This window comes from Coffea eugenioides, chromosome 1, assembly GCF_003713205.1.
Source record: "Coffea eugenioides isolate CCC68of chromosome 1, Ceug_1.0, whole genome shotgun sequence".
In the NCBI taxonomy this organism is placed as follows: Eukaryota; Viridiplantae; Streptophyta; class Magnoliopsida; order Gentianales; family Rubiaceae; genus Coffea; species Coffea eugenioides.
This window is the reverse complement of record NC_040035.1, coordinates 41,326,047-41,342,118: the sequence shown is the minus strand read 5'-3', so window position 1 is coordinate 41,342,118 and position 16,072 is coordinate 41,326,047. Positions and strand designations below refer to the sequence as shown.

The window sequence follows — 16,072 nt, the reverse complement described above, 5'->3', positions numbered from 1 at the left end:
TGCCAGCTGCTATCTTTGTTTTTTTGTTTTTTGGCCCTGTCTCTCACTCTCTCAAACACACACTTTCATGTGTTCTTTTCCCTCTATGGAAGTTTGAAACAAAGCCCACTTTAGGCACTAAATTGGATACACTAGTACACTACCCCATCATCATTTCCCAAAAGACAAACTGGACTTGTTCTTCTTCTAACTAGTGTTCTTAAGGTGCAAAAAATCAAAAAGGGTAAGTTCAAATTTCTTTGGTTTTTGCTCTTTTTGACTGTAAAGCATGTTAGAACAATCTCTGACAGTTCTTCCACTTCCAAAACTGTTTCAAGAGTAGTTTTCTTTTCCTTTTTTTTCTTATTCTAAAGTGTTCAAAAGTGTATGATGGTGATATCTTGTGTGTTGCTTTAGATCTGCACAAGTTCAAAGTACTAGGAAATCTTATGATTGCTGTACTTAATGATTCCTGAGTTTGAACAAAAGTGATCATTTGGATTCATATAACTAGAGGAAGATTCTTGAGTCCGAGTACGGTTAAGGCTACCAGCCATATATAGATTAATATTGAGGTTTTACCACATAGAGAAGATAAATGCTGAGGAAAAACTTAAATGTGGATGGAGGACTTGTTGGAGGGCAGAGCAAGGTGAGAAAGAGGGGAAGTTCATCATCATCTTCGTCTTCATTAGTTCGAAATTATCGGTTGAAAAGGGCAATTTTGGTTGGAAAGAAAGCAGGTTCAAGCACTCCTGTTCCAACTTGGAAGATGAGTAGTAGTTCAAGATCACCTTCTCTGAAAAATGTCAAGAATATTCTGCTGGCACCAAAGGGTGGTGGCGGTGGTGGTGGTGATAGAGGGAAAGAATTGTCGGTGTCGGCTCGAAAACTGGCTGCTACCTTGTGGGAGATTAATGGGGTGGTTTCTACTGCTAAAATGAAAAGCCATGTGGAAGATAGAAAAAGTGAAATTGATCAAGGGGGTGATAGGAAAGATAGAATTTTGAAGTCATCCAAAGGCGGTTCAGTGCCATTTTATTGTTCTGATCCATCTTTTAGTCCTTTATCTGAGGTGGGGTGAAAGTTTTTTGACATATATATATATATACACACCATCAAATAATTCATGCATGAAAATCATGAAATCTTAGTCTGAATATATTTCTTGGTTTAGGTTCTGATAATTTTTCCTTATCCAACTTGCAGAAAATGGATCAGCCTAATGCGGGCTCTCATCGAAGAAGAGCTTCAGTTGGTTCTCAGAAACTTCTGCCATCTGACTGCAACTTGGGTGGCTTTACCTCTCTTCATAATGCCAGCTTAATGGAGGTAGTTCATACTTAATTGCCAGAAAACACGTGGGTTTCTCGTCAAAAAATTAATATGATGTGTACATTTAAGCTATGTATTTTCAGTTGCTACAGTTCAAACTGTTAATAGCATTTTCTATTTCTTTTTTAACCAGAGGATGTGTCTTTTCACTGGCTATTTGCCTAGTGTAATTGCAGCTTTTGCCTTGCAGCTTTATATTGCATTCATGGTACTTGTGGCTATTTGGACTGTTTAAAACATATCTTAGGAAATGGACAAACCCTTCTATTGGATCAGAGCGGCAGAGAACATGATTTGATTCTATTTTGGGTCCACCAGATACAAACATGTCTTGTGGCTTGTTTCTTGCCCATATGTGGTGTAACATCTTCATGTATGCGCATTAAGTGCAAACATTATGGATTGTCATTATCAAATTAGAGTTCAAGAATTTTGAGCAGTAATCATTAATGAATGTTCACAGCCTACAGTAATTTTATGTTTCCCCCCCCTTAACCTGTTTCTGTCTATAGTACGAGGGATATTGGTGATCAGATTCTTAGGTTATGCAGGTGGATCAGAATCAGTTACATGTTCATAGCCGAACTCCCCGCGGGAACAAAGTTAAGCACCGGTTGAAAGATTTACTAGGTGCTCTTACCACATCCAAGGATCTGTTGAATGTATTGAATCACATATGGCGTCTTGAAGAACAACCACCTGCTAGCTTGTCCCTGCTTTCAGCCTTAAAAGTTGAGCTCGAACGAGCTTATATTCAGGTTAATAAGGTGATTCATGAGCAAAAATCAAGTCAGCACGAGATTGATTTTCTGTTGCATCAGTTTCAGGAAGAGAGAGCCACTTGGAAAATGAAAGATAAAGAACGGATACGTAGTGCTGTTAAAGCAATTGCAGGGGAGCTTGAGATAGAGAAGAAGCTGAAGCGTCAAACAGAGAGACTGAACAAGAAACTAGGAAGAGAATTAGCAGACACAAAAAAAGCTTTGGCGAGGGCTAACAAGGAACTCGAAAGTGAGAAGAGGGCAAGAGAGATTTTAGAGCAAGTATGCGATGAATTAGCTAGAGGAATTGGAGAAGATAGAGCTGTTGTGGAAGGACTTAAAAAAGAATCTGCTAAAGTTCGTGAAGAGGTGGAAAAAGAGAGGGAAATGCTTCATCTGGCTGATGTGCTGCGAGAGGAAAGGGTCCAAATGAAACTTTTGGAAGCCAAGTATGAATTTGAAGAGAAAAATGCTGCTGTTGATGAATTGAGGACTGAGCTTGAGGCCTACTTAAAAACCAAGGTAGACGAAGAGCAAGAGGCCAGCTCTCCAAACTATGAAAGGATAAAGGAACTTCAGAAATATTTAAGAGAGACCCTTCCAGTTTCAAGTCAATATCAAGATCAAGAGAAGAATGATGTGGAAGTTGCGTACAAGGAGGAGGTAGAGGAAGCAGAAGATTCAGGTGATAGTGATCTTCACTCGATTGAATTGAACATGGATGATAATAGCAAGAGTCACAAATGGAGTGATGTTGTTCAAGATGGCTCGAAGAAGATGGCAATCAATGGTAAAACTACAGGAAGGAAGTCCACCTCTGAAAAGAGACAAAGGCAAAGCATTTCCATAGAAAGGCAAACTCCTGATGGGATTGAGTGGGAATTTTCTCCCACACGACACAGAAATTCTGATACGCTTGCAGGGGGGAAATTGTTCGAATTTCCTTCCAAAGCTTGGAAAAAAGAATGTGAAGATGAAATTGAGAGATACAACATGATCAAGGACCTTAGAGACCATATCGTTTCTGGTACAAGAATATCATCATCTCATGAAGTTGCTAGCCCCCAAAAAAAGTTGCCATCTCAAGATCCTAGCAGGGTGGTATCGGAAGCATTTGCAGTATTGCAACGAGCACTTTGAAAGCAAAGCTAAAGATCTGATTTCAACAGTATCAGAAAATGGCTTCGTTATGTTGTGGTTTACTTTTATTGCATAGTGCATATTTTCTACACGTACTTCATAGAGATGGGCAAATGTTCCTAATGATGGCTGCATTTGCCTCAATGAGTTGTTTAAAAAGTGAGGGAACTTGAATGGTAAACAAAGAATTTTGTGATCTGCAGGTTGTGTAAGATAAAAAAACTGTACAATACTTTTTTCTTTGTCAATGGCAATAAAGATGCTGAAGTTACAGCTTGGAATGTCTTCCCTTAGTCACTCCATTCCCATGTTTTGTTTTGAGTTATCAATCTGCACTAACTTGTGAGGTTGAAGAAATGACGTTGTTTCAGCATTTCACAATACACCTAATGAGCAGAAATATGCATTACACTCTCCAAACTTCGAAACATGATTTTAGTCTTTTTCTAATAAGGAGTTGCCACCAATCACATGCTTAACACTAAACCCGTACATATTTCTTCTAATTAATCATTACTAGAAAACCCATTCTTGGATTGTATATGCTCCACCCATGTGCACCATGCTTATCAAGAATCATAAGATGCCCCCTGAGACTCTGTACAGTGCTTGAAATATGATAGGGAGTAAATCTTGTATACACTGACGGTGTAAACACTATCACCGTTGGATCCATGACAGTGTATACACTGTCAGTATGGGAAAGATTAATCCATGTGATAATGCCTATATATACATCAAACTTTTTTTTGTTGCTCATTGCATTTGGGTACATGGAACATTGGTTGTTAAGAGTCAAATTATGTCACTTAGCTCAGAAAATGCACCCAATACAATTTACAATTTGATCAGACATGATGTATACGTAATGGAATGCAATGTGGGATGGTTATGCTGAATCTGAGCCTGGAAAAACAATGTACAAAGCACAAGAGTCGTCTTCTTGCCCCCACATTATTGAATCTATCATAGCATCAAATTGTTAATCCATTCGTACAATCCAGCATGGATTACATCAGGAAAAGCGTCTTGACTATGTTCTGTCTGACACAGTAGAAATAAAGTAGGGATCATGTCTCAATAATTCCCTCGCAATTATAAAACTTGTTTTGGACTATTTAGACCACATGCACTCATATAATTGCCAGCTATAGTTTGAAATTGGGGTTTGTGAGACATTCAAGATTCATACACAGAACCATCGATTGCATTGTGATAATAGGCATGTGTGGTTCTTATTATTTTAGGTGGTTGCCACCTCTATCTTTAGACTTTCAATGTTTTGGCCAGGGAATGTTGACAATGCCCTATTCTCACATAGTTCAAGGTACATTTGTCCCCAAAACCCAGTAGTTTAACAGTTAAAGAACATTAATCAGTTGACCTTCAAATCACTTGTTTCACAATTTATCTGTGTCCCATTTTTCTTCAATTCATTTTTATCTTTCTTTGGGGCAAGAGATGATATAATTTGGATAGGGGCTAAAGGCAGTCTTTCTGAACAATTACAAACTGTTCATAGGGCCATTACTATCACTGCAAGGCCAACAGAACAGTCATATTTTTAGCTGATACTAGAGTTATTTTAAACTGTTCATAAGGCCATTACTATCACCCAGGTAGCTGATACTAGAGCTATTTTTAGTTGCTCGTACACAGAACAGTCTTATTTTATTTCAAGGCCAACACTTGGGTAGACCGGGCAAAATTTGGGGCACCATGGTCTACCCAAGTTTTTGCCCCATTTCAAACCTTGGATAGAATCATAATTCCTTGACAGGTTTCTTCTGCAGCTTTCTGCAGGGCATTTAGGATCTGTAGTATACTGATCCTGGTCCCAAGAGAATCAAGACTATATCTAGTTGTGCTCTCAGTAGAAAAGAGGCAGCATCTATCATGTTGAAGTTGTCTGTCTATGAAAGAGACGGGGTGTGGGGGAGAAAGGGGGGAGGAGGGAGACTGCAAAAATCTTTGGACCACTATAATATGAGTCACTGATTTGCCAAAAATAAAGTATACAGGATAGTAGTCCCCTGTACCACTAAGAATCAGGTCGAACTCAAGCAGCATTACTGTAACCTGACAGTGATTAGTTGACAGGGATACTAACATGATTTTTGGTTAACCAGAATTTAATGTTATTGTCGCGCTTCCATAGATGGACAAAAATAAGCCAAACCATCAAACATCAGGGGGATGCAGACGGATATATTTACCAGGGACCACTTCAGATAAGCAGTGAAGTTGCCACCAAATCAAGAGGTAAACAAGTAGTTAATCTGCAATAAAACCATCGCTACTTCTGTGTGCCTTCCCCTTTTTCCGATTCTGAAGTGAAAGTTACTGGTCTTGTAGGATGGTCTCTAACGACTAGGCTAAGCACTTCAGGCCTTGAATAATGCCCAACTACATCGAAATCAAACTTTGCCCGCGCTATTGCTCCGAGATCTACGAATTGTGTAACCAAAGAAAAGGTGAGATTAATATGCTCCAAGTAAAAAACAAGAAGATTAGAAGAGAAAGCCACTACATCAAGATTTTGTAGTCACACTAAAGCTTTGTAGTATAACTGCAAGAAGAGAATGTGCGTTAAATGAGCTGAGCGCTTCACCAAAATAATCCAAACTACTTTATGATGTATGAATCAGAGGATATTCATGTTATTTACATGGCTAAGAGAACGGAAGACTTCTGCATAACAGGTAGCATTTCACCACTAGTAATACAAGCTTTGAGGAAGGGGAACATTAAACCTTTTGTCAGATACAAACATTTATTTCACAATGGGAAGCGGTCCTAAAGTTGTAGAGAAAGGGAAATTCAGCCACTGAAAAAGTATATAAGAAAGCAAATGTCACTTCACATAGTATGAAGGTTACTTGTTTGAGTTCACATACAGGGAAAACAAATGAAACCTAAAAAGGACACAAGGTGGTAAGAAATTCATATTCATTTTTACCCCACATAAAATAGAGCTTTTGCATTCGGTTAGAAGTTCAACAAACCATAACATACCCAGATCTGCAGAGATGAGTGCTTCCCCTTCATAGTTTGGTCCAGCAAGCACAGTCCCTGATGGTGAAATTATAACACTTCCACCAGCACAAACAACAGAGTCAGGATCTTCTTCAGTGCCTAAAAAGAGATATTCAGGCGGAGGTGGGTAATCTTTCCTTCGGCAGAACTGGTTGGCAGATAAAACAAAACATCCACCCTCAAGAGCAATATGAGTCATTGATGCTTGCCATACATCTCTCGAATCAGCAGTAGGTGCACAATATATTTCAATGCCTATAAGCAATGGAAGAACATCAGCAATCGCATCAACAATCCAACGGAAATGTGTTGATTAAGCAGGGGTAGAACTTGAACCAATCCCACAAAAGAAAACATTAGTGATTACAGTAGAAATTTGACAGATTAAGCTGTAGTCAATTATCTTTCACAAAAAATGTACATAGCATCACAAATTTCCAGTGGTTGTGATCAGATGTAAAATATTCCATTATTCCAATATCGTGGATTTAATAGTGAACCTGATGTTACTAGAGATAGCAGATGACACTAAACAAACATTTGGAACATCTAGTACAAGAAACAATCTAAGAATTTCAAATGCAAACAGAGAAATGATTAGATTCAAATTCGCGAAAGAGCAGTAGAAATTAACAGTCAATGACTATCATCTCAACTATGGAAGTCCAGAAGTAAAAGTTGCGGTGTACACCAACAACAGTAGTAGCGAAATGACATTTAATTGACCCATATGATAATAGGGCTTATTCAACCCACCTTACAAGTCCAGAGAATATCAGGACCAACTTTTAGATAAGAAATGACAAGAGTCCAAGTGGACTCCAAAAGAGGATTTTGTACAATGCATGCATCTGGAAAATTACTTGAAAAAGCACAACATGCCATGCTCATGTACACAAAAAGCTAGACAAATGAAATCCTTCAACTGCCGCATCTGCACAAGCTCATTTAACACCTCTCCCTCTCTCTCCCTCTCTCTCAATATGCTAACTGGAAAATTACTTGAAACAGATTGGAAGATGGATGTAATTTGAACCAAGTTCTCATTTTAATAAGAAAAAGAAAGAAAGAGAAAAGTATAATTTTAAAGAAATAAATGTACAATAGAATAACACGCTCAGCCTGGAAGATGTCGAAACATGACATTCAGTTTTTTACGTTATATTGCCGAAAGGATGATCCTAAACCACAAAAAGTTAGACAAGAAATCCTGACTGCACTGTAAGGACAGACATGCAAAGTGCCAGAAAGGATAAAATCTACTATTTTCTGTTTATACTAAGATTGAAAGGCAAATTACCTTTAGCATACATTGCCATCCTTAGTAGTGGCATTTTATTTTCCCAACATATTGCAGCACCTATTTTTCCAATTGGTGTCTCAAAAACTGGAATTGTAGATCCATCTCCAAATCCCCAGATTACTCTTTCCAAAGCTGTTGGCATGACTTTACGGTGCTTTCCAAGGTAACGACCTTGAGAGTCAAAAAACAGTACTGTACAGTAGAGTGTGTATCCCTCTCTCTCAATCACACCCATCACTAAATACACTTTATATTTTCCAGCCATGGCAGCCAAACGATCAACTTCAGGACCTGAATCACAAAAAACAAGTTCTATTAACATGAAGATAACCTAACTTCTATCTTATAGAACAATCACTAAGAAACTGACAGTCAAAAAGTATATAAGAACAAGAAACACAATCACAAACTTTATGCTTCTGAATCAATTTCCATAGAATTGTCCAATTTTGTCAATTAAGGCCACTACTTTAGTATCTCAATATTATCAACATAAGTTCTGTACGCAGAAATTGGTTCTTCCAAAAATAGCTTATTTTGGTAATGTCAGTCATCAAATTAATTCTCCTTACCTGTGGTTTCCCTCTGAAAAATATAAAACAACGAAATTGAAGAGTCAACATGCAAGAAAAAGACAAAGTTCTGTGTTTTTAATAATGTACTTGACACAATAATGGATCCAGTAAGATAGATCAAACCATCTAGCATCACTAGCAACATGGCTTGAGAGGATACTGGAACTTTTTGGTATATGGAGCCAATGTTAGGATTATGCAAAGAATGGTGGACCAAGAAGAGCAGAACAAATTCTTCTAATAGTATAGCAAAGCAAAATGACAGCCAAACAGAAAACGGAAGCAAACATGCTTCTTCAGCCCATGAATATGATCCAAACAAAATCAAGCTGAACTCGAAATAGGATGATTATTTTCTTATCAACCACCCTTTAGTCCTTGGAACAGAGTGGGCACTATGACTTGTTAAAAACATAACCAATTAGAGGCTCCAACCAAGTATCCCACAGCTCAACATGTGGCAATTAATATCCCTCAAACATGTTAAACTTGAATGCAAGATGCTTCTGCCACTATTAATCCTAAAATGGTCAGTTCTTGCAGCCACAATCCTGCAATCAAATGCCCCTCAGTGATATCTATCAGAAGTAACATATATCTCATTTAAGTGCTGGTGCACTTTGAAGTTATGAGTGCAGTATAGGTGAAAATTAGACTTTCCATGTCTTCTTGACAGCTATATTCCGCAGCACACAACAATATGAGGGCAAAATATACATTTATTTCCTCTAGCATTGATAAGAGTATCCCTTGCTCTTCACTTGTATCCCATCTACTAAAAGTAAATCCAGCATCATCAAGAAGGAGCATGAAGAATGCTCTTTTAACTCTTGACCAGAAAGAAAGTGCTGCTTACGACACTGCTTGTTAAAAAAATCAAATGCGCGCATTGAGGCAAAGGGAAGCAAGAAAGAAAAAACTGTCATCTCCTTTTTTATATCTTTTTATGTTTTTATCTTCTGTTGTTTTATTTCTTTATTCTAATCATCTGCTTGCAGAAGAAAAATAGGCATAAGCTCTTACCAGGCACATCTATGGCTGCAGCATGATATTTCCGGAAGTCTTCCTTACCCTTTGCTGTACGATTACCAACTGTAACACCAAAATTTGATCCACGAGGATAGCCACCAATAAACGCTTCAGGAAATACAACCAATTGGGCACCATAAGAGGCTGCTTCAGCGAGCAGCCTTTCAGATTTATCTGAAGATAGACAGAAAAATTGTAACTAATTACAAGTAAGATATGATGTCGCTCATTTAAAAAGATCTAAGCTTATGAAGCTTGCATCCTTTTCTAAGAGATTCTTGAATTGTATAACTAACTCTCTAATTCATGTACCAGTTCTGGAAGCTGAAAATCATAGCCAGTGACTGTTATAAAGGCCCCAGATAATGCCTTTCTTCTTCTTTTTATTTTTGAGCTATTGTGATTGAGAGTGCATATCCTATCACAACCAGTAAATACAAAAGTTCCCTCTGCAGCAATAATTATAAATGCAGAAATAAACTTTTCAGTTTGTATGGAAGTGTCATTCATCAAAATAACAGCTTTATTCATGGTAAGACTCAAGCTTATGCATGTGCAGACACACACCAAGCAGTACCATTCGCATTTGTCTATCTGTACTACTTCTAGAAAGCTATTGAGATCCTAATTTTACTAGGCAGTCACATTGATCATTTAGTCAGCGGATAAGAGAGATTGCTTTGTAAGCTGCTCTTTTGCCATGCTTTTCATCATTCTTCTGCAACATACAGGTATGTATGTGAGTGTGGGAAACTACATCCCTGTCATTTGCACAGTGCAGTTTAGAATGCTTGGTCCTGATACATGAGATTAATGTAGAAAAATGTTCTTAATTGTTCCCATGCATACTAAGTTGACAGAGGTTTCTCAAGTTTATATACAAATTTTCTGTCAATTATTGCAATGCTAGTTGACTTGTGACTTCCTATGGCCTCCAATCATCAACTTGAACCCAAAGAAGTAGCAGATGCAGCTTCCACTTTATTCAGTCCAGATGCTGAAGAATTTAAAAGATTTTAGATTATAAAACTTTAAAATGGGGACATACTTTCGTGCATACCAAAATCTGCAGGCAATTAATTAAATGCATTTGAATTATGTAATTCTCTGACAAGTATCAATCTGAGATCCAATATATCAGCATGCAGGATGTTGTAGGTTCAAATTATTGAGTTCTTCAACTAACAATGAGATTTTTTAGGGCCCTAAAGCACCCTATGCTGCTACACCAATCATTCAGGACTTCACAATACCCGGAGATTCGCTAAAACCCAAAAGAAGAAGGGGTCGATTATGAACAAATTTAGATACTTATCAAAAGGGTCACTCAGAAAACAAACTAAAACCCAAGATTTCAGTCACCATTAAAGCTCCAGATACAGTAGATATTCAAGAAACAAAACATACTTAGCAAAAGGGCCATTGAAAAAGCAGTAATTGGACTAACCCAGGGTGGCAGGGGTATCATAGAAAATGGTAGAGGCCTGGACCACGGTGGCACGAACAGAGGTTGCAGAGGAGTCAGCACCCATGTCCACTTCTGCAAACAAGGGTCCTTCATTGACCTGGGAATGGGAATTTGTGGGAATTAAAGCCATATTCTTTGGCCTTTTTCAGTTGTTTTTTCAGTGTCTTGATTGTCCAGAGAAACTGATTCTGCTGCTGATGTTGAAGATGATGATTTTAGTCCGGTGCTTTGCATATGGTACCTTGGACTAAACAAAATATTATCTTAGGCTTAGTTTGGGAGTTTAGGATAGAAAAGAAAAGAATGGAAAACTTAAGTTATGATAAAAGAGAAGAGAAGAGACTGTTATGTTATTTGGGAGTTTTAAAAATTAGTAGAATGATTTTAGATATAAAAGTTATTAAATATTTGTTCAAAACTTTTTTAAGAATAAAATAGGTATTTAAAAAAATTTAACAAGCTTCCTTAAACTTTCTTCTCATTTGTTTTTGGGAGGAAAAATTTTGACTATAATTCATCCTTTTAAGTCCTTCCATTTCTTTTCCTTTCTTTCCTACTAAATTCTTCCATTTTAACTTTCTCTTCTTTTTCTTTCTTTTCTGTCCAAATCCTCCACTCCCAGACGAAGCCTTAATTTGTTGTTGCTGTAATAAACTCTAGAGTTTTCTAGATTCTCTTTTTTACTTTTTATATTGATTGGGAAGTGATGGGACAAGGTATTAAGGTGTGCTTTGTGGTTTGGAGAAGGAAATGGAGTGACTAAGCAAAATCTGCCACGTGGCATACAATTTGAAGATTAAAAAGAGCATACTCCGGAGTGCAAATAAAAAGATCATGCTCTGGAGATTAAACAGCAATTTACTGTTTTTGAACTAAACGTGACTAGAAATTGTTAATTTATGTATTAAATGCGTCCTGTTGAAAAATTTGGAAACGAAATGTATCTTCCAACTCAAAGTTTAGAAATTGAAAGTGAATTTTTTGTATCTAACTATAGACAATTGTGCATCTGTACGGATTCCAATTATACCTAAGCAAATGGTAGCAAAAAGGTCTATCACCAGTTCACATCAATTACATTGCCAAACTAGTAGTATTTCATCATATTTCTAGAACCACCAACGGATAGCGATTAATGACGAGGGGCTGTTCTAAACGGAACTTCATTAGGCCTAGTTTGGGAGTTACGTAGAGGAATGAAACGAAGAGAAAGCTTTTGAGCTACAAAGAAAAGAGGAGAAGAAAGGAAAGACAATTTCCATCTTGAGTTTAGCAGCTTCCCAACAATAACCTGAAAATGATAATCAACTTTGATAGCGTTAAGTTAATGCGATAACTATTTTCAAACAACCAAATAACTTCCATGAAACTTCTAATAAGAAACATGGCTAGATAATGCAAATTTTAAGGTTCAAGATGATTAATTTCATCAGGAAATCCCCCAATCAGAAGTACCATCTATCTTCCACAAGTGGGTATAACTCTACTGATTGTCCAGAAATTTCAGCATACCTGGGATTCACAAAGATAAACTGTTGTATATTCTCCATCTAGAATTGTACGAGGTGAGGTCAAAAAGTACCTCATGCAACAATCCAGTTCAGAAAGACCATTAACAGGATAAGTTCTGAAATGCCAAATAAAGCAGCATTCCATGACATCTGTATAAGTGGTCTTGGAGTTGAGCTCCGATACAGACGGATGAGGATTCAAAGAAAATCCTTGCAGTTTCTAACAAAACACCCCAAACCACAGATGCAAAAGATGTTGTCAAGATAAAGTTCAGGTCTTTAGAACCTCCACCTTACCTAGGATTGTCATCAAAGCAATGACAAAATATCTGAAAGTGTGCACAAAAAGAATACCTAACCATCAGACAAGACCATTGCTGTATGAAGCAGGAGGTGAAGACAGAACAGGGCCAAGGGGATGATTACGGCTCCCACTAACAACAAAGCCATAAGGTATTGCTTAGCTTTTCTTCTTCTCTACTTGTTATATTTTTGCCCGACAAGCTACTTCCACATAGCAATAAAGGAACACAATTTAGCAGGGTTGATCAAGAAAGGAGCATTATGTATCCAAAAAAAGACATCTCACCGCTAGATAAGTAAAATCCAGCTCAAAGATAATTTAGCTGAAAAGCCAAAAACAAGGGACGAAACCATCAAGCAAATTTCTGAAAACTAAAATGTTCCAGATATATCTAAAATCTTACATGATTCGAGTTCTCAGTGACTCTAATCAGGAGGTTGATCTGCTTTGTGACCACATAATTCTGTTACATGATCAAAGCTGCTGACTTTTATACAAAACCCATCGTAGTTTCAACATTACGATATAGATCCTAGGAATAACATAGGTACATCTTTGCAGAAAGAAATATATCAGGATTAAAATACTCTTTAAATACTTAAACAGAACCATAACCAAACAAGAAGTGCGACAAGAGTACGGGGAGTTACTGGCAGAAACAAGCTAAATACATCATGAGGCAGCAGGGTAATCGTTACAGAATGTCGTTAAACTGCACAGCAGAAAAGAAGAGCGAAAGGAGAGAAAGATGAAGCAAATAGTTGGTAATACAGCTTATGATGTGTTTACCAAAATGCTACGTATAAGACAAAAATGAAAAACACTGGCATAAATGCTTGCTGACAATGGTGACACAGATTTCTGAAACTCTTATCCTAGTTTCTGCTTGAAAGATCAAGAGACAAGGAACTCGGGTGCAAGCTTTGTGCCAACTTTTATTCATCCACAATCACAAATAAGAATCTCGTATACAGACAACATATCAACAAGAATTACAAAAACAAGTTGCTAAACACCTCTTCCTGAACTGTATTTACACCATACGTTTTAATGTATTCCATTATAGGATAAATTAAAGTCGGAACAATTTGCAACTTTAGATTATTGTTAAATTGTCATCATTGAACCTTCATCTTCCTAAATCTATCAAGAAGGGATTCTATTGACTTTTGTATTTTGGAGCTTTCAGCTTGCCGGACTGCCTGAGATGCCAGGTGTAGACTTTGGACGCCACGCCCTAAACTGGCAATTGAAGGAGCGGCAGGAACAGATTCAACTGCACATTCTATTCCATCTCCATACATAAGCAATCCTGCACAAGTAGCAATACTACATCCAAAGGTAGCCCATGGCAGAAAGCCAACCGGCTGAACGTGCCGTTTCCTCATTATTTCATAGAATGCAGTTCTTGTGGCAGAAAGGCTAGTTTTCTCAACAGAAGCTATAATGCTATGAGCTACAGCACGAATTTTCTCAGCAGAAGCAGCTGCCTTCAGAAAAGACGTTTTGACTCCACTTGCCACTCCAGGTGCGATCACTTTTGAAGGACCAACACTTTTACCAAATGTAAGAGCAACAACCTTATAGGTTTGAGTCACCATAAGTTTAAGCGAAGCAGGAACATTGAAGGTCAAAATCTTGACCAAAGATGATGCTGGAACGACTTTGGAGAGGGAAGATGCTCCTAACACTGCTGTTGCACCTGCCCCAACTGCTAATATTGGTTTTGCTGAGAGCAACGCCTTCTTGTCGCTGAGTATTTTCCTGTCATTCTCACAATTAGTAACCAGCTGTTGAACCATGTTCTTAATTTCCACTGGAACAGGAGTATTCCAGTGTTTTCTCAAGCCTGCTAAGCCATTAGCATCAACTAGTGCTACAATTGATTTGAACTTTGTAGTCTGGCTTTGAAGAGCTTGTGCAATGAGTGCATGGGACTTTTCCTGAACTGGAAGCTCCGAAAACTCACATTTAGAGGGGAGAGGGTTCCCCAATTTGTTAATAGGGAGCCGAGCTGCATCATTCAAAGCAATCCGCAATCCCTCAACAGCAATCCGAAATACATGAACTTCTGAAAGGAGCTGGCCATCAACAGCTTCTCCCTTATTAATAGCAGAAAGCATCTTTTGAGCATGAGCTAGAGCACTGCCCATATATGGGATGTCAACAAAAATATCATGTAAATCAACGAGTAAGGGATAGATGGATTGTGAAAACTGTGGGGCCTCATAATCAACCCTGGGTTGAACATCTTCAGAACCCACCTTTAGAACAGAACTTAAGTTACTCAATTCTCTGGACAAGGACTTCACCATCCAGGATTGAACATCATTCATAGCAGAAAACCGCCTTAAACTCATTGACGCCATTGAGATCCCTTTCTGAGGAACCAAACTATTAGGTTGTATACCAAAGCCACGAAGACCAGTTCCCAACCCAACCTCCACCACCTCCTCCTCCTCGTTGTCCATCTCCGAAGAGCATTTACCATCACCACTACATTTCACAAAAGGTGACTCCAGCAAAAAGAATGCCGCACCAACTTCCTCAGCAGCCCTCTTAGCCGAGAAGAAATGACCATTAAAACTGACCCCGAAAATCTCCCTCAATACCAAACTCCCAGCCACATTCTCATACTTCTCCTTATTAATTTTATGCAAAAAACACCTCCTTAATACCTCAAATGCCGATGTTGGCAACAGAAACTCATTACCCCTCCTATCATCACTCTTAGCACTAAAATAACTATCTGGGCTACTACAAGCTTCAGATGCAATTTTCTCCATAGAAAACTCATTCCCCTCGATCGAGGGACCAACCTGGGCGAGCACGGCATCAGGTTTAACCACTTTAATAAGGCATTCAGCATCTAAAGCTGACCTTTCTGATAAATTCTGAACACAGAGAACATATATCACGGCCCCTGATTCAGGCTCTTGGATAGCATAAACAAACCTTTTTGTGCTTTCGGGTATTGGCAATTTCTTCACTAAACTATTTGAAACCCTCAAATCATCTTTCAAGATAGAAAAAGGCCATAAATTTTGCACATAACTCAACACAACCGTGGCCATAATCGAACAATAATCAACAAATTACAAAACCCTACATAATATTTTATCAACTAAACCAAAAACCCATCAAAACATCACTGAATTCAGCCAAACCCAGAAATAAACCGATCCAAGTTGGGATTTTTATGTAATCCAGTCAAGTTAAACACAATAATCTTTTTATGTATGAATCAAGAACTGCAAATACGGTGATCGTTTCTCTGTATTTTGACTTGTATACATTTTAAAAAAAATAATAACTATGGGTTTATTGAGTTATAATTTTACCTGATTCTGATGTACGAATGTGAATGAAGAGGTCTCTGGAGTTCGACTTGATGGGGTTGACGGAGTAAGGAAAACTTATTTACTAAGCCAAACAAAATCGATAAGAACACTAGTTTTTTTTTTTTTTTTTTGAAACTATAGTCTGTATGCAATTTCTTTTTTTTTATTATTATTATAAAGAATACTAGTTTATAGTCTTCATGAAAAATCAGGAAATACTTTAAAGTTTAAACTGAAAATGAAAACTAATACCTTAAGAAGATTAATTGGCCTTTCTTCTTTTTTTTTTT

General features: G+C 37.7%; 3 protein-coding genes across 3 annotated transcripts; 1 reads left to right on the top strand and 2 right to left on the bottom strand.

Annotated features, from left to right (window-relative positions):
* Nucleotides 1–515: 515 nt before the first annotated feature.
* On the top strand, nt 516–3,475 carry LOC113781246 (myosin-13). Its single transcript, XM_027327154.1, has 3 exons — nt 516–1,054; nt 1,189–1,311; nt 1,866–3,475. The coding sequence occupies exons 1-3, from the start codon at nt 578–580 to the stop codon at nt 3,213–3,215; spliced, it is 1,950 nt and encodes a 649-aa protein (XP_027182955.1). The 5' UTR covers nt 516–577; the 3' UTR covers nt 3,216–3,475.
* Nucleotides 3,476–5,185: 1,710 nt separating this feature from the next.
* On the bottom strand, nt 5,186–10,894 carry LOC113783323 (bifunctional nitrilase/nitrile hydratase NIT4B). The gene is made up of 5 exons (XM_027329425.1): nt 10,606–10,894; nt 9,153–9,332; nt 7,552–7,845; nt 6,231–6,506; nt 5,186–5,663 (listed from the first exon to the last, which is right to left on the bottom strand). The coding sequence occupies exons 1-5, from the start codon at nt 10,754–10,756 to the stop codon at nt 5,512–5,514; spliced, it is 1,053 nt and encodes a 350-aa protein (XP_027185226.1). The 5' UTR covers nt 10,757–10,894; the 3' UTR covers nt 5,186–5,511.
* Nucleotides 10,895–13,351: 2,457 nt separating this feature from the next.
* Nucleotides 13,352–15,851, bottom strand: LOC113768765. Its single transcript, XM_027313273.1, has one exon. The coding sequence runs from the start codon at nt 15,513–15,515 to the stop codon at nt 13,560–13,562; it is 1,956 nt and encodes a 651-aa protein (XP_027169074.1). The 5' UTR covers nt 15,516–15,851; the 3' UTR covers nt 13,352–13,559.
* Nucleotides 15,852–16,072: the final 221 nt, after the last annotated feature.